This window comes from Panthera pardus, unplaced genomic scaffold, assembly GCF_024362965.1.
Source record: "Panthera pardus isolate Hobbes unplaced genomic scaffold, ASM2436296v1 HiC_scaffold_1, whole genome shotgun sequence".
In the NCBI taxonomy this organism is placed as follows: domain Eukaryota; kingdom Metazoa; phylum Chordata; class Mammalia; order Carnivora; family Felidae; genus Panthera; species Panthera pardus.
This window is the reverse complement of record NW_026526654.1, coordinates 11,683,569-11,706,258: the sequence shown is the minus strand read 5'-3', so window position 1 is coordinate 11,706,258 and position 22,690 is coordinate 11,683,569. Positions and strand designations below refer to the sequence as shown.

General features: G+C 50.3%; 1 protein-coding gene across 1 annotated transcript in view; it reads right to left on the bottom strand.

Annotated features, from left to right (window-relative positions):
• Nucleotides 1-1,210: 1,210 nt before the first annotated feature.
• The window catches only part of COL4A1 (collagen type IV alpha 1 chain), a 154,015-nt gene continuing 132,535 nt past the window's right edge, over nt 1,211-22,690 (bottom strand). The window contains 12 exon segments of the mRNA XM_053889041.1: nt 1,211-2,719; nt 5,047-5,219; nt 7,183-7,297; nt 11,581-11,758; nt 12,986-13,198; nt 14,168-14,266; nt 15,222-15,350; nt 16,869-16,940; nt 17,812-17,884; nt 19,582-19,715; nt 20,286-20,471; nt 21,605-21,655. Of these exon segments, the coding sequence (XP_053745016.1) occupies nt 2,638-2,719; nt 5,047-5,219; nt 7,183-7,297; nt 11,581-11,758; nt 12,986-13,198; nt 14,168-14,266; nt 15,222-15,350; nt 16,869-16,940; nt 17,812-17,884; nt 19,582-19,715; nt 20,286-20,471; nt 21,605-21,655 (1,505 nt within the window). The 3' untranslated portion in view covers nt 1,211-2,637.

The following is a 22,690-nucleotide window of genomic DNA, read 5'->3' as shown; positions in this document are numbered from 1 at the left end:
ACTTTCCCATCTATACACACCTGTATCTAGTAACTAGTGATTTATAATCAATCAGTTTTAGGGGCGCCTGGGTGGCTCAGTCGGTTAATCGCCCGACTTCAGCTCAGGTCACGATCTCGCGGTCCGTGAGTTCGAGCCCCGCGGGCTCTGGGCTGATGGCTCAGAGCCTGGAGCCTGCTTCCGGTTCTGTGTCTCCCTCTCTCTCTGCCCCTCCCCCATTCATGCTCTGTCTCTCTCTGTCTCAAAAATAAATAAACGTTAAAAAAAAATTATAATCAATCAGTTTTAGACACAGAAACAAACTCTCCCAATGGCCGCCACATCTGTTCCTTCAGTAAGAACCCAGCCTGATGGTTTCAGTGTTCTGCACAATCCCATGCATCAAGGGAAGCAAATGAACCCTTCTTTCTCACCAGTTTTATCACAGATAGGTGGGAGGTGACTGAACCTACACCTTGAATGATGTTTCCTGATCAAGCATGGGAAGTCACATTCACACTGTCCCATATCTTCCTCACTACAGCAATGGCAGGTACGACAGCCCAGAACGTTGCAATATTTAGAGCTTTTCCTTTCTTTTTTTTTTTTAAGTTTATATACTTATTGAGAGAGAGAGAGAGTTGGGGGAGGGGCAGAGAGAGAGAGAGAGAGAGAGAGAGAGAGAGAGAGAATCCCAAGTAGGCTCTACGCTGTCAGCACAGAGCCCCATGTGGGGCTCAAACCCATGAACTGTGAGATCACGACCTGAGCCATAATCAAGAGTCGGATGCTCAACTGACTGAGCCACCCGGGAGCCCCTAGATCTTTTTCTTGGACACACAGGGTCAGACTCATTTTCAGGGATCATGTTTTAACCAAGTTTAAAGAATCTGGCATCTTCTTTCCAACTTTAAGTAAGACTTATGCACCTATCGTTGCATAACCACAATCTCGGTGCTAATCCCTACCGAATCTTACTTTTAGTGGCTGGAAATGTATGTTGTTCATATCTGTTTATCTGTTTATCTTGTATCTAACTGGGATTTGAAGAGTGGCAAATCCTTGGTACACATACAATGAGTGCATGGATGGGTGGGTGGATGGATGGATGGACAGAAGGGAGGGAGGGAGGAAAGGTGAAGAAGATCAATCGGTTTTTTCTTTGTAGCAATTTCTGTAAATCACACCCAGTCTGGCTCTCATTTGGAATAACTGCAAAATAAAAATGATCTAAGGCATGCAGCGCTTACAAATTTATTAGTGGCCGGTGCAGTAACTTTTAATGTTTCTGTGGCAATACTAGCAACAAATTAATAAAAGCTTAATTTTTATACAAATAGTTTTATTACAAATTTGAATTTGTAAGAAATACACATGTAAAGAAATTACATAAAAGGCCTTAGTAGTCTTAAAACCGTGTTGGAGACTTTTGGCGCAAGGTCATTGCCTCGCATTGACAGTGCAAGGTCATTGCCAGTGGTCAATCCTGCTCTCCTGTGATCCGTCCGCTCCCTGCTGACGTCTGCACGCAGCTCGCCGGAGCGAGCAAGCCACCCGGAGGCACTTACACGGGGGGAATACTGATACTAGGGTTCAAATGAGCTGTTTTGCACACCAGGCCGCAGAACGACGAATACGAAGTAAACGAAGGCCTTTTACGGTTTTGCTGGTTCTGAAGTCAGGTCATTCGGTTGTGATTAGTGTTTAAAACCCTGAAGACATTTAATACAGAATACAAACAATAAGCTCAGAGTACATGTTTCACTGGAGCAGACGCCGCGCTCGTGGACCTGGGTTTGGCTTTGGCGATACACGCATTTTGGTTTGGAGGTGAACAACGAAAACGGGACGTGTCACATTCAACACCCGGGTGTTTAAAAATCTATGTGAAAGGACAACACAGTCTTTTCAAGGAAGAAACTACGTAAGCTTTATTTTAACAGTGGAAATGAAACAAACCTTTGACCTAATCGCTGACATCTATATAAATTACTAAAATAATATATATATTTAATTTCCGCCTACTTTTGGACCATCTTTATTCCACAGGAAATTTGTGATTTCTGCACAAGCAGCTGCATAGTACCACACAGAGCAGAAAGACCTACATTTACGTCTGGGGGTTGGAAGATTCGGCGGCTGAGCCATTCCATCAGCAGGCCCGGAACACTGTTCTCTCGGGACCCACTCGTGTACGGGCCCAGGGACCTGCGCTTGGAAACAGCTTGACGGTGACGTAAACAAACATCCCATCCGGGGGGAGGGAATGCACCTGTCCCAACACAAGAGTGGACACAGGCGTTCAGACACAACGGAAGGCCCCGCGCACCTGCTAGCACCCTTTGGTTTTCTGATGGAGTTCGTACTTCACGCATCAGTGCATTGGCTTCAAGAACAGACTTACACTTTTATTTCATCAAAAGTGCCATTTGGTGCGTCACTATGACAGCTTATCATGCTCTTTGTTTCTCCTTCAGCGAGTAGAGGCCACCGAAGCGGGGTGTGCTAGTTAGGCAAATTCCTATAAGGCACTTTACGGCTTTCATACTGGACAGTGAGGTACACAGGATATATTTCTAGGGTTCGTTGCTGTTAACAAGAGAAGGGGGAGAGGAGGGAGTAGCACCATGTTGTACGTTAGCTGAGGGCCGGGTTTCATTATGTTCTTCTCATACAGACTTGGCAACGGCTGACGTGTGTGCGCAGCTCCCCCGCCTTCAAGGTGGACGGCGTGGGCTTCCTACAAGGCAACCCAGAAACCAGCCATCAGCGCCGCTGCTCCACGAGGCAGGAGAGCCCCTCAGCAGCCCCCGCCTTTCCTGGAGCTTCCCCCTCTCCCGAGGGGCCGGATGAAGGGGGTGGGCCCAGCCCATGACAAGCAGCGACCACTGCTCGTCCTGACCTAGTGGGCACCGCACTGGGTGTCACCCGCCCTCACAGTGCGGGGAGGGACAGGGGCCGTGCACGACATCACGTTCACCCCCATGCGCAGCCATGAGGCTGGTGGAGGCCCAATTGCATGCCCAGGTGAGGGCACAGCCACAGCCATCCCGAGCCTGTTGGGCTCTAAAGTCTGAGCCACTCCCAGGTTACCGCACAGCCTCCTTGGACTGTGACGTTCCCACTCCAGCCTTTCTCCTTGACCAGACCACTCGCTCCTCCCAGGGAGGAAGGTGCTCTTCTCTGTGACCCTTCACACACAGAGGGAGAGCTCATTAAACATTGGTTGAAGGGTGTGATGAGCAATGAATCTGGAACAATTAACCAGACCTCGAAATACTTTCATAAGCTTTTGCCAGATTTCTATGCAGGTGGTCGGACTGGAGGCCAGAGGGGAAGACAGTTAGTGTCCCAAATGCTCTTTGATCCTAGGAATTCTGTCTTAAGTTGACCGTTAGTGGGGTGAAGTCAGAACCGAAGTTGGCACTAACCAAATTCTATTAAAAAGGTAGCCACAGAAAACAAGTAACTTGTCCTCAAATTAAGGCTGCTTCTAAGCAACTTCTATGAAAACCATATTGCCCCCAAACTAATTATTTAAATTAATAGGATCTTATCTAATTTTGTTTTAGTTCATCGTACCAGGCTGCTGTTCTATTAACCCTATAATGGAAGCCCGAGAACCTGATACACCTGCCGAGTGCTCAGCACTTGGATAATGGTTAAGCTTTATCCGGAGAGTTGATGTCAAGCTTCCAAATGCCTGCAGGGTTTCATGTACGCTATGAATTAGGTCCCTGGTACTTTTTTGGTGCTTAAAGAATTACAAACAGAGAGTGTGTTGCTCTGTCTTTTATGATCTAAGCCCAGGAAGCGAGGGGCTCACAAGAGAGTTCCAGAAAATTCTCTCTGAAAAGGTAAAGGCAGAAAGGCTTGTCCCCAGGGGCTAGCAGCACTTATTTCGGGAAGGAACAGTAAGCATTGGGGCTCCATCAGCCTCCGTGTCTGCCCCAGCAGGGGATGGGGCCAGTGCTGCCAAAGGACAGAGGACCATCATGTGCTCCCCTCCATCCCCACCGTGCAGGCCCCACACTGACTTCAGCAAGGTCAGCAGCCATTTGGGACAGCTGTCATAAAGGTGAAGTGATGCTAGCGGAAAAGAAAGGTAAGGTCCTCCCTATCAATTTCAGCTGCACTTGTGCCAAAATTCATGTTTATTTGCATGGGTTTAATAAAGTCTTGCTTCATCCCTCAGAACTCACCCTGTACATACACTGGAGTCAGCACTACAACTGCTAGAAGGCAAATACTGCCCTTTCCTCTCTCACCGATGTTAAATGTGCAATATTTTTATTTTTTGAATTTTTAAAAATGTTTAATTTATTTATTTTGAGAGAGTGTGTGTGTGTGCAAGCAGGGGAGCAGCAGAGACAGACGGCAGGAGCAGGGGTGGGGGGAGAGAAAGAGAGAGAGATTGCCAAGCAGGCTCTGAGCTGTCAGAGCCCTGAGCCCCACGCAAACCTCGATCCCACGAACTGTGAGACCATGACCTGAGCAGAAATCAAGAGTCAGAAGCTGACTGAGCCACCCAGGGGCCCCAAATATTTTTAAATGCTCTGTTTAAAGACTCCAGTTGCTTTAACTACACTGTAGTGGCGCCACCTACAAAAATGGAAGAACTGAACCCATAACTTGAGATCTGCCTTTGAAGTCTGACCCGATTATCTGTCCACACGGAACAGAATCGAATATTCATTACCTCCTGTGGAACACACATTCCTAATCAGTTTTATAACCATCCAGAAGACCAAGACTGAAAGCCCCAAAGGCGGCTGAGCAGCAGAGAGGTCCCGCTCCAACAGCAGAGAGGCGCCCCCCAGCAGAGGCCCTGCCCCTACAGCAGAGAGGCCCCGCCCCAGCAGAACAGAGGGCCCCGCCCCAAAAGCAGAGAGGCCCCGCCCCAGCAGAGGCTCTGCCCCAACACCAGAGAGGCCCCGCCCCAGCAGACAGGCCCTACCCCAACAGCAGAGAAGGCCCTGCCCCAGCAGAGGCCCGACCCCAGCAGAGAGGCCCCTCCCCGACACCAGAAAAGGCCCCTTCCCAGCAGAGAGGGCCGCCCAGACTTACTTGAACATCTCGCTTCTCTCGATCGTGGCAAGCCAAAAGCTGTACGCGTTCGCGTAGTAATTGCAAGTCCCACGTCCGTGGCACTCGATGAATGGCGCGCTCCTGAACTCTTCCAGACAGGACCCGGGGGATGCCAGGGCTTGGCCAGAACCTTCGGCACCAGCACTGGTGTGCTGTGGAGCAAACGTGAGCCGTGGGTCAGATCCCCGGAACACCCAAGTGCCCGCACTTCCGACGGCCTGCAAGCCGGTCCGGGCTCCACGAGTGGCACGGGGCAGTACAGGACCCAGCGGGGCCGCCGCCGCCCCCTAACTCGGCATGGCCAGTCCGGCTTCATCAGCACTTAGAGAAATGCTGTCCTAGTTATTATTTTTGAAACACTTGACACCTCCTCTAACTTGGGACAGAAGAAACAGCCAAAATGTGTAAATGATGTTGGAACCCATACATGCGAAATCAAGCTTTCTAATCAACATCCTGGAGGATAATTAAAATCCTGAATTTGCTGCATTGGATGCTATGTATCCTTTTATAAGGTAAAGAACAATCACCCATTACTTGCCTTTAAAAAGAGAGATCATTTAAATAAGAAGAAAAAAAAGTAACCACTACTGTAACTTAAAATGCACTTTAGTCTAATGGGTTCAGGTAGGATCTACCTGTGCTCAGAAACCAGGGCCATAAGATAAATGACCCCAAATGAGATAAGACATTCCAAAATCCACCATGACTATTATTTCAGACGTGAGAATTTCAGGGCCCTTTGAAGACAAAGCTAATGCCCTCCATTCCCAGATGAGGACTGGATGACGCTAGAACATTTTGGATTTGACAATGGTCCCAGTTTTGAGGCCAAGCTGAGACAAGAACAGGGGTCTCCAGACTGTGGGGCCAGAGCCCCTCCACCTCCCCACAATGCCCCTTAAGCCTGGGAAGTGATGGAGAACTTGTTCCCTGGGACACCATTACTTTAGTTTGCTCTTGATTTAGGGAAATTATGGGCAATCATTGTTTCACATCTTCGTAGGACAAAAGGCTTTCCTGAGGCTCTTTACTCCTTGGGCCAGGGGCTACTTGTGTCATCATGAGGTTCTGCTGAGTATTTCTTATGATTCTACAGGCAAAACATTCAATCTGTCTCATCACTGCTGGTGTCTTGACTTCTCTACACTGTAGTTCTAACTTTTTGGCTTTCCCAATCAAGTAGTTACCATGCAGTATTTAGAATCATCAAAGCAACTAACTTTCTGGGTGGCAAATTCTCTGGTCCTGTTGAAGAGTCTACCTGAAGCATCATCAACCCAGGAAATCTCACAACCAAACGTGAATACAGACACAAGTGCTTTAAAAGTGCTTTTCTGGCACCTTCTGCACTTGGGATCACTGCAGCAGAAGAAAATAGTTATGAAGCCACTTTCCCAGTCAATACATAATAGGCTAGAGATCATCTGGGGGTCAAAACGTCCAGGCGGCCATACCTGAGACTGAGGAGGGGCGGGGCTTAGTGGTGAGCCAGAAGGTTTCCGTGCAGGGCCCTTACTGTGGCTTACCCAGTACAACCTGACCTGACCGGTTCAGAGCCTTCATACATGCAATCACTTCTTTAAACTGAGGCAAATAAAATAAAGTAACCAGCCACCATGGGATCACAAGCAGGTGCCATATTTCCTGTGTTAACTGGTATTCCAGGGGTGGGCACATCGGGGACCTGGTGTCTGGGACAGCTGAGTGGCAGGAGTGTGTCCTCACGCTCCCAGACACTGGCCAGTGCCCCTGCTGCCTCTGCCCGATGCACACCACTGTTTCAGGCTTGCATGAGCTGCCTGAATGGGCACCTGTCTCCTCTCCTCCTGGGGAGACGCTCTGACTCCCGGAAACCTTCTCCTGGTGTCCCTGCCACCTAGTTCTGGAGCAGCCCCTCGGGAGGCAGGAGGTAGGCTCCGGCCAGGTGCAGGAACAGCTGCCATCCACATTGGAGCAGGCCAGGCCCCTGGGGATGCTTTGGACTGGGTGGCCCAGCAAGGGAGGAGAGGCCTGCCCGGCATGAGCCAGCCAACTGAGGGTGGGAGCATGGGGGCGGTGGTGGTGTTAGCGGGAGGCTCTTCAGGGGTGCAGGGAGTTTCCCCAAATGCTCACCATCACGAAGGAATAGCCAATCCAGAGGGAGGACCAGCCGCTGGGACACTGCGGAATCTGGATGGTCTGGCTGTGCACGGCCATCACCATGGCGGGAGCCTCGCACACCGCACACCTGGAAGGTACACAGCAGGGACTCTGAGCACGGACAGGGACAGGGACAGGGACAGCACAGCACAGGATAAAACCTGTTTGTTCTCTTCTCCTGTGCTGTCACACCTCCTCTCCACTCCCGCTTTCTGACCCAACCACATGCTTACAACACGGCTGACACGCCCACAGCTGACTCTCACTGATTTGATAAGCCCACCTCAGTACTAGAATAATAAATCCCCAAGACACCCAACACTTGCTGTTTAACCATCTGCTTTGGTGGAGGGGCCGAGGGACCACTGACTTTCATTCTCTCCTTTGCGCATTCCAGTGTTTTCCAAACTTTCAACAATGAGCGTGGACTTTAGCAAACACAATTAACACTTAAGAAGAAAGAGTTGGTGAAATGCAAGTGCTACAGCTTCCAGAACTCAGCACTTTGTTTTCAGCTAAGAATCATCTTCGATCTAAGAAATACATGTAGTGACGTAGAGGAACTAACAAATAATGCATCGGAGGCTGGATGTCCACGTGAGCCTGCCTCAGACTTACTCCAGACTCAATGCCAACAGACTGGTGGCGAGACCCTGTCTGTTCCAGGCGGGGATGGACAGCGGGACACTGCAGTGCGAGTGACCCCCAAAGAACCCTCTCTAGGACAGGAGCTTCCCGAGCTGGGATGCCAGACACTTGGCCACTGGGACCGTACCCAGGAACAAATGAAGACAACGCACAATCTTCTGACTCAGACCCGCTCAACTCAGGGAACCCTTCGATGGCAGGGCACCGTTTTGTACAAGAAAAAAGAATTAAGCACTAGCAGTAAAATAATCACATTCAAGTCACAAAATGAACAGAGTGTTAGCAATGCTGACGAATGACTACAAATGGTGTTAATAATTACACCTAGTTATGCCGGAACATTTGCATGAAAATGGATGAGAAGTGGGCAGAGGCCTAAATTAGTCATTCGATTTTCCGTGGACGTGTGTGCGTGCGTGCGCACAGCTTTCTATTTTATTCACGCAAATGCAGATGAATTAAAAGCCTCGGTTAAACAACAGTTACTGAAATTGGCCTGTACATCTGCTACCATCTGTCTGCCTGACACGGAAAGCAGAAATAGAGCGTGGCAGACGGACGGCATTTGATGTCAGGCTCTCTCTGGGCTCAGGGTTTGGGAGGGGGGCTCGTCGAGAAGGTCATCCTGACGCCGCCCCATCAGATGGATAAGGGAACAGGGTCACAGATGGGAAGAGCTGGACAGCCCCTTGAAATTCAGACAGTTGAATCTCCCGGGTTATTCCGGCAAAGGCTGAGGCCACAGAGAGCGTGTCAGAGCCAGAACTGGGGCGCAGCAGCCCTGCTCTCCTAACAGTGGCCCTTCCGCCAGAACAATTAAACAATCAGTAGCGTGCGATAGCTCAAGTCAACACGAAGCCAGAAATGTCTGCCCTGTTCTCAGGATGAAGGCAGAAAAGTTGCCAGCTTTTCTGCTTAAACGGAAGGATTCTGTGTTATTAACTCTTTCGAAAGGTTAAGCTTTAGGACCTCCCCAGAATAACCCGAAAGGCCCAAGACTTCACACAACCACGGGGTGAAAGTAACCATGGAAACTTGTGGGCTCAGAGACCAGAATGGAAGCACTGTTCCAAAGGGAACGTGAGACAGCAGGCTGGGGGGAAGTGGGGGGGGGCAGGTTTCAGGATCAGCTCCAGGACATGACTGATAAAGTCCCTGCATGCTGAGCCTCTGGGGGTCAGGTAACAGAGATGCCAGGGGCTGAAATGTACAGGGCTAGGGCACCAAAGCATGCTGTCAGGGCGGGGGGGGGGGGGGGGTGGTCTTTCTGAAAGTGAGGGGGCCACAGGGGAAAACAAATCTGAGACCCAGGCTGATTTGGGAACATCACAAACGCATGCCACAGCCCCTTCCCTCAAGCAAATGGAGGTCAAAGGTCAGTTTTATCAAGGAGGTAAAATAGCAAACAAACATGAATAATCGTTTTCTACCTGTTGTCCAAGGGAAGCTGAACAAAAATACAAAGGTGGTTAGTTTTCCTTCTGGTACAGCCCACATGGTCCTGAGCGTGGAAAGCCTCAACAGCGAAAGTCACAGGCACTCGCTGACATGTGTAAACGACTGTCTGTTTTGAAAGGTGCCGCCCGGAAGTGTGAAGAACCTTTTTCCCATTTTAAGACCCATAAAGTAAGTTTCTTACAGCTCAAAAAAAAAACACAAAAAAACAAAAACAAAAACAAAAACAACCCAAACCCAAAAAAGCTATCAGGAGATAGTTTAATGTAAGTCAATCTACAGTTTTTGTATTTTAATATTAGGGCACCTCCCAGCCCTTCCATCCTGGGGTCCCGTGTGGTACAGGTCTCTGAATAAGACTGATCTGCCAGGACCGCAGAGCCAGAGACAGGTACCAGAACCCGAAATCCTCCCCCAAATCCCCACGGCCTGGGGCTCCCAGCACTGGTTCCAGCGCTTACTTCCTGCTCCCTCTTCCCACTGACCACAGGACCCTGCCTTACCCTTCTTCATAGTCAAAAGCTGCCTGGTTCTTTAAAGGGAGCGTAGAAAGGCTCAAGTTAGTCCCCACTCTCACCTCCCTGAAGCAAACTTGTCCTGCCTTGTTATTCTGTTCATCCTTTATTACCTTAGTGTGTTAACGAGTAAAACTACAGAACGGCTTCTTGGTCACATGAATTCATACCTTTGTCACTTTTCTATTAGTTCTGAGTACAGCTAAGGAATCAGCTTTTAACTAGAAGGAATGAGACAAAAATAGGAACTCCATGCACTTCTCAGTCATACTAATTCCAATTTCCCGTATTAGTTCCTATCAGGCAGACTCTGGGGGACTTGAAAACATGCTCCAGACATTAATTAGTGTGGAAAGCACTTCATTTGGCAAGCTGCTTGGTCAAACACATGAATTGCCAGTGGGAATTCACCCTAAGGAAACAAAAGTTAGTGGGGGGGTGGGGAGTACAAAAAATCTCGATAGGTATACATTTTTATGTATACAACAAATCTGTATAATCTTTTTGTGTATAAAGCACAGATATACAGAATGTCTGCGGTATTAGTTTCATAGAGACACTTCACACCCATATTTGAGCTCCTGCATTAAATACCACTGAACTCTGCACTTAGAAATGGTTAAGATGATGGGGCGCCTGGGTGGCTCAGTCGATTAAGCACCAGACTTTGGCTTAGGTCATGATTTCAGGGTTTGTGGGTTCGAGCCCCGTGTTGGGCTCTGTGCTGACAGCTCAGAGCCTGGAGCCTGCTTCAGATTCTGTGTCTCCCTCTCTCTCTCTCAAAAATAAATAAACATTAAAAAAATTTTTTAATTTTTTTTTTTTTTTACGTTTTTATTTTATTTTTGAGACAGAGAGAGACAGAGCATGAATGGGGGAGGGTCAGACAGAGAGGGAGACACAGAATCTGAAACAGGCTCCAGGCTCTGAGCAGTCAGCACAGAGCCCGATGCAGGGCTGGAACTCGCATACCGCGAGATTGTGACCTGAGCCAAAGTCAGACGTTCAACCGACTGAGCCACCCAGGCGCCCCAAAAAAAAAATTTTTTTAAAGAAATGGTTAAGATGATTGATTTTATGTCTATTTTACTACAATTAAAATAACAACAAAATTTTTAAATTTCAAAGCGGTGGGCGATTCAGAAGAAAAAAATATTAAAAGGCTCCTCGGGGAGATAATTATTTAAGAAAAAAAGTTTAGAATGCTGCTCTCAGGCCTGCTGGGGACTCCAGGGATATTGCTTCATGGGGGAAAGGGCAACCAGACCACCCCAGTGAGTCACACAGAATAGGAATTCTGCCCCAAAGCTGGGCATTGCCTCTCGAAGGCATCACACTGTAATTCTGAAAGAGGACAGCTTGGGACACCTGGGCAGGGGTCAGTCAGTTAAGCGTCCGACTCTTGATTTGGGCTCAGGTCATAGTCTCACAGTTCATGAGTTCAATCCCTGCATCAGGCTCTGTGCTCATAGCACAGAGAGACTCTCTCTCTGCTTAAGAGACTCTCCCCATCCCTCTCTCTGCCTCCGCCCGTTCTCTAAACAAACTTAAAAAAAAAAAAGAGAGAGAATAACTTTTATACCAAATGATTTTATGTCTGATCTCTATTACAAAACTCTGATATCATAAACAATAAGCTGGCAACAGGTCAAAAGCTTTGGGGAAAAAAAACGAAGCAACAACCTCTGCCTAGACTACAAGCAGTTTTTCTTCTTCGATTATATACATCTGCTCCTACAAATGCCCGACTCACCTGCTAATGAACGGTCTGATATTGTCGCCGGCGATGGGCGCCATAGACATGGGCATGGGCTCAGGGGTGGACAGCCAGTAGGAGTAGTCATTTCGGGAGGCGAAGTTGCACACGTTGTTGATGTTACAGAACAGGAAGGGCATCGTGCTGAACTTGCGCAGGCAGCTCCCAGCCGTGCCTACAGCCACAGGGAGACACAGGTTCAAGTGCCGGCTCTGTGATCAGTCTGCCTCCGCACAACACAACCATTAAGGTGGAAATAAAACTGCTTTCAATTACAGGCAGAAAGGAGGTAAATACACCACACAGGCAAGTATGGTTGTAAATGAGCATTAACTTAAATTTAAAGTGATTCAAGGCAGAAGAAACCCTATAAAGAATTATGTAGGATATTTTGATTAAGGGAAACACACCAGTTTATCAGTAGAGAAAAATCTTTTATAAAACTGAACCCCAAAGTTGCTACGGATTCTGTCTCCCTCTCTCTCTGCCCTGACCCCACTCACGTTCTCTCTCTCTCAAAACTAAATAAACGTTAAAAAAAATTTTTTTTTTAAACGGGTGCCCGGGTGGCTCGGTCGGTTAAACGTCCGACTTTGGCTCAGGTCATGATCTCACTGCTCACGAGTTCAAGCCCCGTGTTGGGCTCTGTGCTGACAGCTCGGAGCCTGGAGCCTGCTTCGGATTCTGTGTCTCCCTCTCTCTCTGCTCCTGCCCTGCTCACACACTCTCTCTCAAAAATAAATAACCACTAAAAAATTAAAAAAAAAAAAAACTGAATTCCAAAGGAAATTTATCACGTGGCTCCTGATCCAGCGGACAGTAACCCTGAACAATGTCTTCAATGACTATCTTGCCGAAAATGCAGATTCTCCTTACAGGCGGCTTGTTCTTTCCAACCTCCATAAAGGTTAACGTGCGTGACACTGCACTAACTTGGTGAAGGACGTCCAGTGGGGACGAGAGAAATGACAGCCAACGGACAGCTGTCCCATGGAGACTCACCGGGGGTGGGGCTTGGAGCCTGCAGAGAGACTCAGGACAGGGGCGCACGCTCGGGTTTTAGCCAGAGCACCTGTAAAGCTGCCCTATTTTAAGAAGACCGACACTAGCTGTGAAGCATGTATTCCGGAAATCTTGACCTACTTGATAGTTTGAAGACCAGATCAAAAGTTTTATCAATTTAAAAGCTTTCAGAGACTCAGCCTTGACATTTCCCTGTGCTAATGAGGCAGCTGTTGAGCTGGTGGTTGGTCGTGTGAGGGGGGAGGGAAGCGGAACCAGGCCCTCTTCTCGCTAACGACGTCTCTGTGGCGCTCTGACATGCGGGGCCAGGGACAGCTCTGCCGGCCTCGGCACGCCATGAGTCTGTGTTGGATGAATGCATGCGTCCCCGAGGTCTCACCCAAGTCCTGGCCGTGCGCCCGCTCGTTGCCTTGCACATAGAGCAGGGAGTACCCGTGGTAAAGAATTTTGGTCCCAGGAGGACACTGCGGGTCGTCCGTGGTCTGACTGTGCCGGGTCACCAGGAAGCCATGATCAACAGATGGGGTGCCTGGGGGACCCATTGATCCTGGCAACCCGTCGGGACCTGGTGGGCCTGGAAACCCTCTTGGACCTGGAAGACAGAGAGGAGTGAGCTTCCCCGGGTGCAGACAGGTGCCCTGGGATAACCCGCCTCCACGCTGCCCCCCTTTCTTTCCCTTTGCACGGACCCCCCCACGATGCTTGAGAAACACGGTGCTCGGTGCCAAGCAAACGCTCAGAAAATGGAGTCCAATATAAACACAATATGTGAAAAGGAATATATGAGGGAATGTGTCATTCAGACAACATTTGGGGGCTCCTCCAAGGAGGAAGGACCACAGAATCACTAGAAAAAAAAACTCCTTTTAAAAGGTGGCTTCCTGCCACGGCAGCCCAGCACCGCGCAAGGACACAGGGTAGTGACGGCGCGTCCTTCCCCATCCCCTCGGTAGCTACGCTGTCTGCAACGCTGCTGGCTGGCCTCCTGCTGGGCTGGGCCCCCCCCCCCCGGACCCCCCCCCCGCCCTTCCAGTGGAGGCCTCAGCCTTTACCATCTCAGTCAACATGGGACAGCGGAGTGTCCGCTTCCTTGGGCAGCACACCGACTGCATTTCATGCCGGATGGTGGCCTCTCGGCCACCACTGGCATCGTCATCCACCCCTCCTGTCCACTGCTGATACACAATTTCTGTGGCTGCAGCCTGCCCCCCACCCCCACCACAGGAAGCCCCAGGCCGTCGCTGCTGGCCATCTTCTAACAACATCTGGAAATCACTGGCTTAGATCAACATCTGTCTCTCCACACGGAAAAAATGACAACTTTACCTCTTCTAGATGAGCTTATTTGCTCTTAACACACACACACACACACACACACACACACACACACACACACACACAGACTTCCTCAGAAATCTTGCAGGCGATGTTTTCAATTCCATTTTGCAGGCGTCTGCACACCTGACTTCCAGCGTGTGACCCAGAGATGCAGGCAGAGGGCAGCTGGCGGGGTGTGGCGGGGGGCGGGGGGGGGGTGGGCAGGGTGCCGCAGCGAACCTACCAGGGGGGCCAAAGGGTCCCGTCTCTCCTTTCTGGCCAGGAGCACCGTCAAAACCGGGAACACCTGGAGGTCCAGGCAAGCCCACGGATCCTGTCACACCTGTGGGAAAGTGAAAGGAGCTGGTGACAAAGGCCTGGAGCACAGGCGGGTGCCTCTTTGTCCTCCCTTCTGAAATGTCTCCGTAGCCTAAGGCCGGCAGCAGCAGTGACACTGTTCTCCCAGACAGCCTGGAGCCCCTCCTGTGAAGCCTTGTTGGCACCGGCTGCATCCAAACTGGCATTCGCAGGGCGCGGGCCCCACAGTCTAACCCAGACTGCACACAGTCCCCCCCCCCCCCCCCCCCCGCCACCTGGCTGCTCACTGCTACCTTGTGGCACCTGGCTTTGGGAAAGGCAGTGACGCGGCAGGGAGGGAGGGCTGTGACCCAGTTTTGTGTTCTCAATCATCTTCCCCAGGCCGTGTTTCCGCACCCCAAGTAATTCTTACGTGACAGACAGACCCGTGGACAAGTCTTTGATTCCATGTGGGCCCTTTCTTCCCAGGTAGTTTAAAGTGAAATTTTCATGGATGCCTCCTCCTAAGTATAGAGTCTTCCTTCCCCTCTACCGTCCAGCCACCCCTCACCAGCAGCTCTTAAGACAGGGAGGGCTCAGCCCAACTAAGCAGCAAGTGCCAGGTCGGGTGTCTGGGGATCCCAAGCACGAGCACAGGCCACTGTCAAGGCCCATTCTCATGGTTCCAGATCAATGCCTCCAGCCACCTCTTGTCTTCTAGCTGAACAAGATGGTCTCTGTGCTGCGGCCCATGTCTTCCCCGAGTGAGCACAGGTCCCTGGATGTTCCTCTGGCTTCTCCTGTATTTTGTTCTGGCTTTTGAGTTCCCTTCAGAAACTTCATTAGGTTTTGATATCCATTAAAGGAAATCAAGAAAGTCCTATTCAAATATACACCTGTATGGCCGTCACCCAGAGACCCTGGCTTGGGACACATTGGTGAGGAGCAGACCCTGCCCTATTTCCTTCTGACCCCACACCTCCCCTTTGCTAGTTTCTTACCTTGCTGTCCTTTGGGGCCTGGTGGTCCCGGAAGCCCCTTCAGACCTGGGGGACCCTCTGGACCAGGGAGTCCTGGCTCTCCTTTGATGATGTCGTAGGGCCCTGGGGGGCCTGGGGGCCCAGGGAGGCCTGTGGGAATCAGGGGGGCCACCGGTCAGTTCCACTGTCAACATTCGTGGGAGCAGATCCAAGCATGAAACCCAATCCAAACACGTTTCTCAGAAGTCATTCAGTATCAAAAACACATGTAATAGGTCTTCACGAGATGTACACGTACCTACGCCTTGCTACTGTTCAACATAAAGTCCTGAATCCTTGGGACTGACCGATGCTGGGGTCGTTACTACAAACTGGGAGCTGGGTCCCAGAGCCCCTGATAACCGCGGGCCAGCAGGTGGGGCTCCATGCCTCCCAGGGATCCCTCCCCGACCTGGAGAGCTACAGCATGTGCAATTAGGTCTCATCTTATGCTTCTCTGAAATCTGCCTTATGGACATTATAACCACAGTCTTCATCCCTCAGTGACGCAAAAACTTCATCCTTCTGCGCGACAGCTCCCGAAAGGTGAGCGGCAGCGAAGGAGTGCGGAGGCTCTCAGTCAGCCCCGGCCTCGCTTTCTTCAGCCAGACATCACCAGTCCTGTCCTGCCTTCCACACACTGTCCCCATTTCTTTCACTCCCCCATCGTACTTTTTAAATTTTTTTTTTAACATTTATTCATCTTTGAGAGAGAGAGACAGAGCATGAGTGGGGGAGGGGCAGAGAGAGAGGGGGACACAGAATCCGAAGCAGGCTTCAGGCTCTGAGCTGTCAGTACAGAGCCTGATGCCGGGGCTCAAATTCACAGACTGTGAGATCATGACCTGAGCTGAAGTCGGACGCACCCCTAACCTTTTTTTAATTTTTTTAATGTTTATTTTTGAGAGAGAGAGAGACAGAACGTGAGCGGGGGAGGGTCAGAGAGAGAGGGAGACCCAGAATCCGAAGCAGGCTCTAGGTTCTGAGCTGTCAGCACAGAGCCCGACACGGGGCTCGAACCCACGAACCGTGAGATCATGACCTGAGCCGAAGTTGGACGCCCAACGGACTGAGCCACCCAGGTGCCCACCCATCGTACTTCTTAATGCACTCTGCTGGCTCAGTCTGTCTCTCGAAACATGATTTCAAAAATCATGGAACCCTAGAAACGTGGTCAGACCAGCAGAAACTGGAACTGGATGCCTGTCGTACTTAGACCATTTCCTCCCATCTCGGGAGGCGGTCTTGGGGGCCGGGAGTCGCCGCATGCGGGGGACAGACGGCGCAGAAGCCACAGAAGACTCTTTCTTGTACAAAACTCCTTGCTGCCCAGCCCCCTTTCACACAGGCCCCACCTTAACCTGAGGACACCAAGCAGAGCCTGTAGGACTGCGAGTCTTGAGTCTGTCGACCCTCCCCGGCTGGATTCACCAGCTTGACTTTTAAGACGCGTCGCTAATAAAATGCCGACTAGGGCAGCCTCACACGGCAGTCCTGACAAGCTACCAAAGAATTCTTAATCAGCTGCTTGCGAATGATACTCAAGCCGCTTCTCATGGGCAAAACCAAACCCTGATCCACGCATTCACACCGTCGGCAAGGCCCCACCAGCCCAGCACGTGCTCCTACCTTTGCTTCCAGGGAAGCCCTGGTCACCCGGATCGCCCTTAGCTCCCTGCAGGCCGGGGAGGCCTTTCTGACCTGGAGGAGAGAAGAACATTGTCTCTGCACAGAACCCCCGAATCCCCAACGATACGCAAGCACGGGCGCATGCACGCACATCCGCGTTCACGCATACACACACACGCAGGGAACATATTTCCAATCAACTGTCAGAGAAGAAAAGAACATTCCTTCCGGTCAGCTATGTAAACTTTTTAAAGACACTCTCCCCTCTAGAATCTGGAAGTCACATTTTTCCCAACGTGCAAACGTTCCAAAACCATAAAATGACCACAAAAAGCAGACAGGCACATGATCCTGCTGGGGTCACAGTTTGGGTCACCCATGTCCCCAGACAGACCCCAAGACACCTGTAAGCTGGGAACTGGTTTTAGTCACCTGTCGTTCATACGTATCTGATTCGGCAGGAAAAGAGCAGTGCCTGGGAGCCGGGAGGCAACCAGTACATGCTGGCTTAATACGTTATAAACCATGATGTCTTTTGACATACAAATGATCTACTGATTCTCTGTTCTTAATTTTTTTGAGTTTATTTGAGAGCGAGAGACAGGGAGAGAGAGAATCTCAAGCAGGCTCCGCACTGTCAGCCCTGAGCCCAATGTGGGGTTCGATCCCACAAACTGTGAGATCACGACCTGAGCCGAGATCCAGAGTCGGACGCTTCACCGACTGAGCCCCCCAGGCGCCCCTGTAAACTGATTCTTAATAAGAAAATCAGAGCGTCTTTACACAGCCATTCATAGGATGATACAAATCAGGCTGCCACACAGACACGGCATTTTTAACTCGAAGAAAACCCGATCTTGCGTTGTGATCCAGCTGGCCTATCGGTGTGAAAGTGCCAGTGGACAGGTTCTGTCTTCAAGCAGCACCTCCTTTACTGTCTTACCTTGAAATCCTGGAACTCCCGGAGGTCCTATGTCACCCTTAGAGCCTGTGAGTCCTGGAGAGCCACCGATTCCCTAGACACACACACAGAGCGTCAGCTGGGAGTCGCTAGGACACCGTAAGTCTCTCAAGTAGCCTGGAAGCCGGGAGGCTGGGGCAGCCCCTCAGTGTTCCCCAAGAGGCTCTGTGAACAAATGGGGCCTGTGTGCAGCTGCAGTAGGAAGCTGGGAACTGGCACGTGTCGCTTCGCTCCCCTGTCCCCTGTCCCCATCTGTCTGAGTGGTGACTTCCCAGAGCAGGTGCAAGGCCCGCGACCTGCTGCCCCTCCCCCACAGCACAGGGCCGAGAACAGATCTGGGACTTCCTGAACACTGTCGTGGCAACATGTCAATCTTTCAACACCAAACTACCTTCTGGAAACTTTCCTCCAGACACTCAAGCGTAATGAAATTTCTTTAGAATTAGTTTAATATCTTATCTGAAAAGTGATTTTAAATGTGGAGAGAAAAAAACAAATACTAAGGAGGATTATTTTTAAGTTTACTTTTACTTGTTATGAGAGAGAGAGAGCATGCGAGCAGGGCAGGGGCAAAGACAGAGGGACAGAGAGAATCCCAAGGAGGCTTGCACTGTCAGTGGGGAGCCCGATGCAGGGCTCAAACTCATGAACTGTGAGATCATGACCTGAGCAGAAACCAAGAGTCAGACCCTTAACCAACTGAGCCACCCAGGCACCTCTACGTTTCTCTCTAATATAGCAACATTCATGTTTGGAAATGTATTCTCTCATTTTTCTGGCTATTTCAAAACAATTCCTTCTCTAGCTCCTTTCTCAACATATAGTAAGTTGTACTGTTTCTCACATGTATTTGTGTCTGTGCTTTACCTTGTTTAAAAAGGTGTCCTAACAAGGGGTGCCTGGATGGCTCAGTCGGTTGAGCGTCCGACTTTGGCCCAGGTCATGATCTCACCACCTGTGAGTTCATGCCCCATGTCAGGCTCTGTGCTGACAGCTCAGAGCCTGGAGCCTGCTTCAGATTCTGTGTCTCCCTCTCTCTCTGCCCCTTCCCCTCCCTCTCAAAAATAAAGATTTAAAAAAAAAAGTGTCCTAACGAAAACACACACAAATATAAGTATGTATACACACACGCACACACATACACACACGTCTATACATGTACATGGAAACAGACAGACAGCCACTGACGGCACCAGAACTAGGGAATGTATTTGTCACTGAGGCTTGCTTTCTTCATCAAGCGTGTAAACAGATTTTTTTAAATTTTTTGCTGTTTATTCAGTTTTGAGAGAGAGAGACAGAGCGTGAGCGGGGTAGAGGCAGAGAGAGAGGGAGACACAGAATCTGAAGCAGGCTCCAGGCTCCGAGCTGTCAGCACAGAGCCCGACGTGGGGCTCAAGCTCACGGACTGTGAGATCATGACCTGAGCTGAAGTCAGACGCTCAACCAACTGAGCCATCCAGGGGTCCCTAAACAGGATTTTTAACCCAGGCACTGAGCGGTGATCCTGTGTGACATTCCCCTTTCACAGTCCTTGTAAAACTGCACAAGAAAGAACGTGGGAACAGCAGCCTACTACAATGTCAGGAAAGACAGCTGATGACCAGCAAGGGGCAGGAGCCCTCTCCAGTCCTGGAGAGGATTTAGGACTGTGACACCCGTGGACAGGTAGACACACACACACACACACACACACACACACACCGTGCTGTGATCCTATTCACACACAAGACTGACAAACAGACAACTCACAGGCAGGCCCTGGAATCCTGGATCTCCCTTGGGTCCTGGAGCACCGGGAGCCCCCGGCCAGCCTGGGTTTCCTTTGTCACCTTTCAGTCCATCAAGCCCGGGGAGCCCCGGAGGCCCCATGGGTCCCGGAAGCCCTGACAGGAGACACAGAAGTGACAATCTGAGGTGAGAGGGTGATTTTATGGACAAATGTCTTGGGCTTGGCTGCCATCCCCGCTGCCCAGCTGTCCCCAACCAGGGGCAACAATAGTGGATCAGCCCGTGTGAGCACAGCAGAAACCCAGCAGGTCCTCAAAGGGACAACCTGCTCAATAGGCAGAAAATGTTGGTATGAATGCACTGGCCCGAGCGTCCAGTGCGGGGGTATTTTCTCACACGGTACAGGGCACGCCAGAATGCCACCATGTTCCAAGCCACCACGGGTGGCTCTCATGCTCCAGTCTTTTCCAATAATGTCTAGTCTACCTGTAATCACTTGTCACATCTACCGTGTTCTTTCACAGAAAGGACACAGGCCTCCAGCGGAGGCCAAAACACAAGGGTCCCCAAATAGCGTAAGCAGTTTCAAGTTACAGGAAATGCTGTGAACCGCTAAGTAAAAAAGTTCAATTGAAGGTTTAAGTATTTAAATCTCGTTTACACTCGTGTGTGTGTTTGTGCCTTCTGGTTCAGTCCCGGCTCTCGCCCCGGTGAGACACCCTTACCTGGCAGGCCAGGCTGACCCTGTGCACCCCGGTCTCCTTTAGGTCCCTCCACAGCGTGGCCCGGAGCTCCGGGTAAGCCCGGCTGTCCTTGTGGCCCCGGGGGACCCATGAATCCTTGCTCTCCTTTGGATCCGGGAATTCCTGGACTCCCGGCTTGTCCCGGGAAACCCACGTCGCCCTTTGAACCTAGACAACAAAACCAGTTTGAGATGGTGGGGAAGCACAGGGGAGAAGAGAAAGCCTGTACGTCGAGGAGGAGGGAGCTGTGCGAGGGGCAGGGGAAAACCAGAGCCGGGTGCCCTTTCCCCTCTTTATTGAGTGACACACGGGACGCCGACCATGGCTGACCCAGGGAAGAGTAAGCTTAGAGTATGAGAGCCACCTGTCATTCTTCATACTTTGTAAGGAAGTGTTCTGCCGAAAAGCCATTGGAATACAGGCTGAGAGGGGTCTGTGAGCACCTGCACTGCTAAATTAAGGGCTTGCTCCATCGACAGGTGAATTAATACACGAGTAATATTATATCCACACCGTGGAACACTACTCAGCAAGAAATGGGAGGGAACTACTGGCATGAGCTCCAACACCCGCGAATCGCAAACTAATTGTGCTGGGCCAATAAAGTCAGACTTAGAATAAAACAGGATCCTACTGATAGAAAATTCTAGAAAATGCAACCTAATCTACAGTACCAGAAGACAGAGCAAAGGGTGGGGTTGAGGGATGATGGTGTTGGGGGGTGGGGTGGGAGGGCAGGACGGAAATGATTAGGCAATGCAGGAAACTCTGGGGTAACAGGCATGTTCACTATCTTGAGTGTGGTGATGTTTTCACAGATTATACATATATCAAACCGTATCAAAAACAGACATCAAATAGCACTCTATAAATGCGTGTAGCTTACGGTATGTCAATGACAGAAATGCGATGATACGCTATTTTTTGAAGTTTTCAAGGTAAGAACTTATAGGGAACAAAATTCCTCCATGTTTAGTTCCCAACATACCACCCAGACGTGACTAATAAAATACCAAACTTCCAGGATCGTTTCAAGGTTATTAAGAAACAATAAGAAAGGAGGGAAATAGAGTCGTGGCCAAAAATGGTCATCGGGCCTCTCTTGTGACGCTTCCTCTGCTTTTTCAAAAGTACAACGTCACCAGATGCTGGTCTGTCAGGGGCCAGGAGAAGGCGTGTGCCCCAGACCCAGCATCCTGTCACTGCCGCCCACTGCTTCCTCGCAACTGCCCGACCCACTCGGCCTGGGCCACGTGCATCAGCGGCGAGTGGAAAGGAAGTACGCATGTAGCGAATGTTACCTTTCTCTCCTTTGGCCCCTGGGAACCCTGGGAATGCTCTTCCAGGCAGGCCTGTAAGACAAGGGTAAGAAGTCACATCCACATGTCCTCAAACAGTTGGTCCTCGAGTACAGCACAAAACCCTGTCGACTCTGCAACACCACCACATAGAAATCAGCTCCTTGCACTCCTGAGTAAAATCTCGTTTCTGCAGTTGTTCTAAGAAGTCCTGGGTGGGATGTGTATAATTTAGCACTTTTCTTAAGTACTTTTCAGCACACGACCACTACAGCATTTAGTAGAAATGCTCTGTACAAATAAGTGCTGATTTTCTACCACCATCTAGACACTAACAAATCAGCTGTTCCCAGATGACTGTCCAGCTAACAACGTTCTCAAGGGAGGCAGGGAGAGCTGGTGGTATTGGGGACTGGGGGGCAGCAAACACCGGAAAGGCCAGAAACGTGAGTAAGGGGCTTGCAGGAGGATGAACATGGGGGGAAGGGAGGTATGGAGGCATTTTTATGAATTATTTTTTATAAGAAAATGAATGTGTGCAATAGAAACATAAGGAGTGCATAACGAAACAACGAACTTTTAGAAAGAGGCCAACCCTGGGGCGCCTGGGTGGCTCAGTCAGTTAAGCGTCCAACTCTTGACCAGCTCAGGTCATGATCTCAGGGTTGGGAGTTCGAGCCCCGAGTCGGGCTCTGTGCTGACAGTGCAGAGCCTGCTTGGGATTCTTTCTCTCCCTCTCTCTCTTTCCCTCCCCTGCTCTCTCTTTCTCTCAAAATTAATTAATTAAAAAAAAAAAGCAGGGGGCCAGCCCTGCCCGCAGCAGATGCCCCAGGGCTCCTCTCCAGCGACACCCCCACACCCACACTCCTGCCTTAGGCTCACCCGTCTCAGACCGCAGGTGTCATTCTTGCTACACACAAGCATTACCGTGTACGTGGTTCTCGTCGTCAGAACCTGCAGCCCCCCACAAGGGATGGGAGCAGATCGGAGGGTAAGAATTGGTCCCAGGACCCTTTCTCTAAAGGGGGAAAAGCCAGGCAGAGGAGGGACAGCCTGGACGTTCTGTGTGTGTCTCACTCGCCCCCGGGA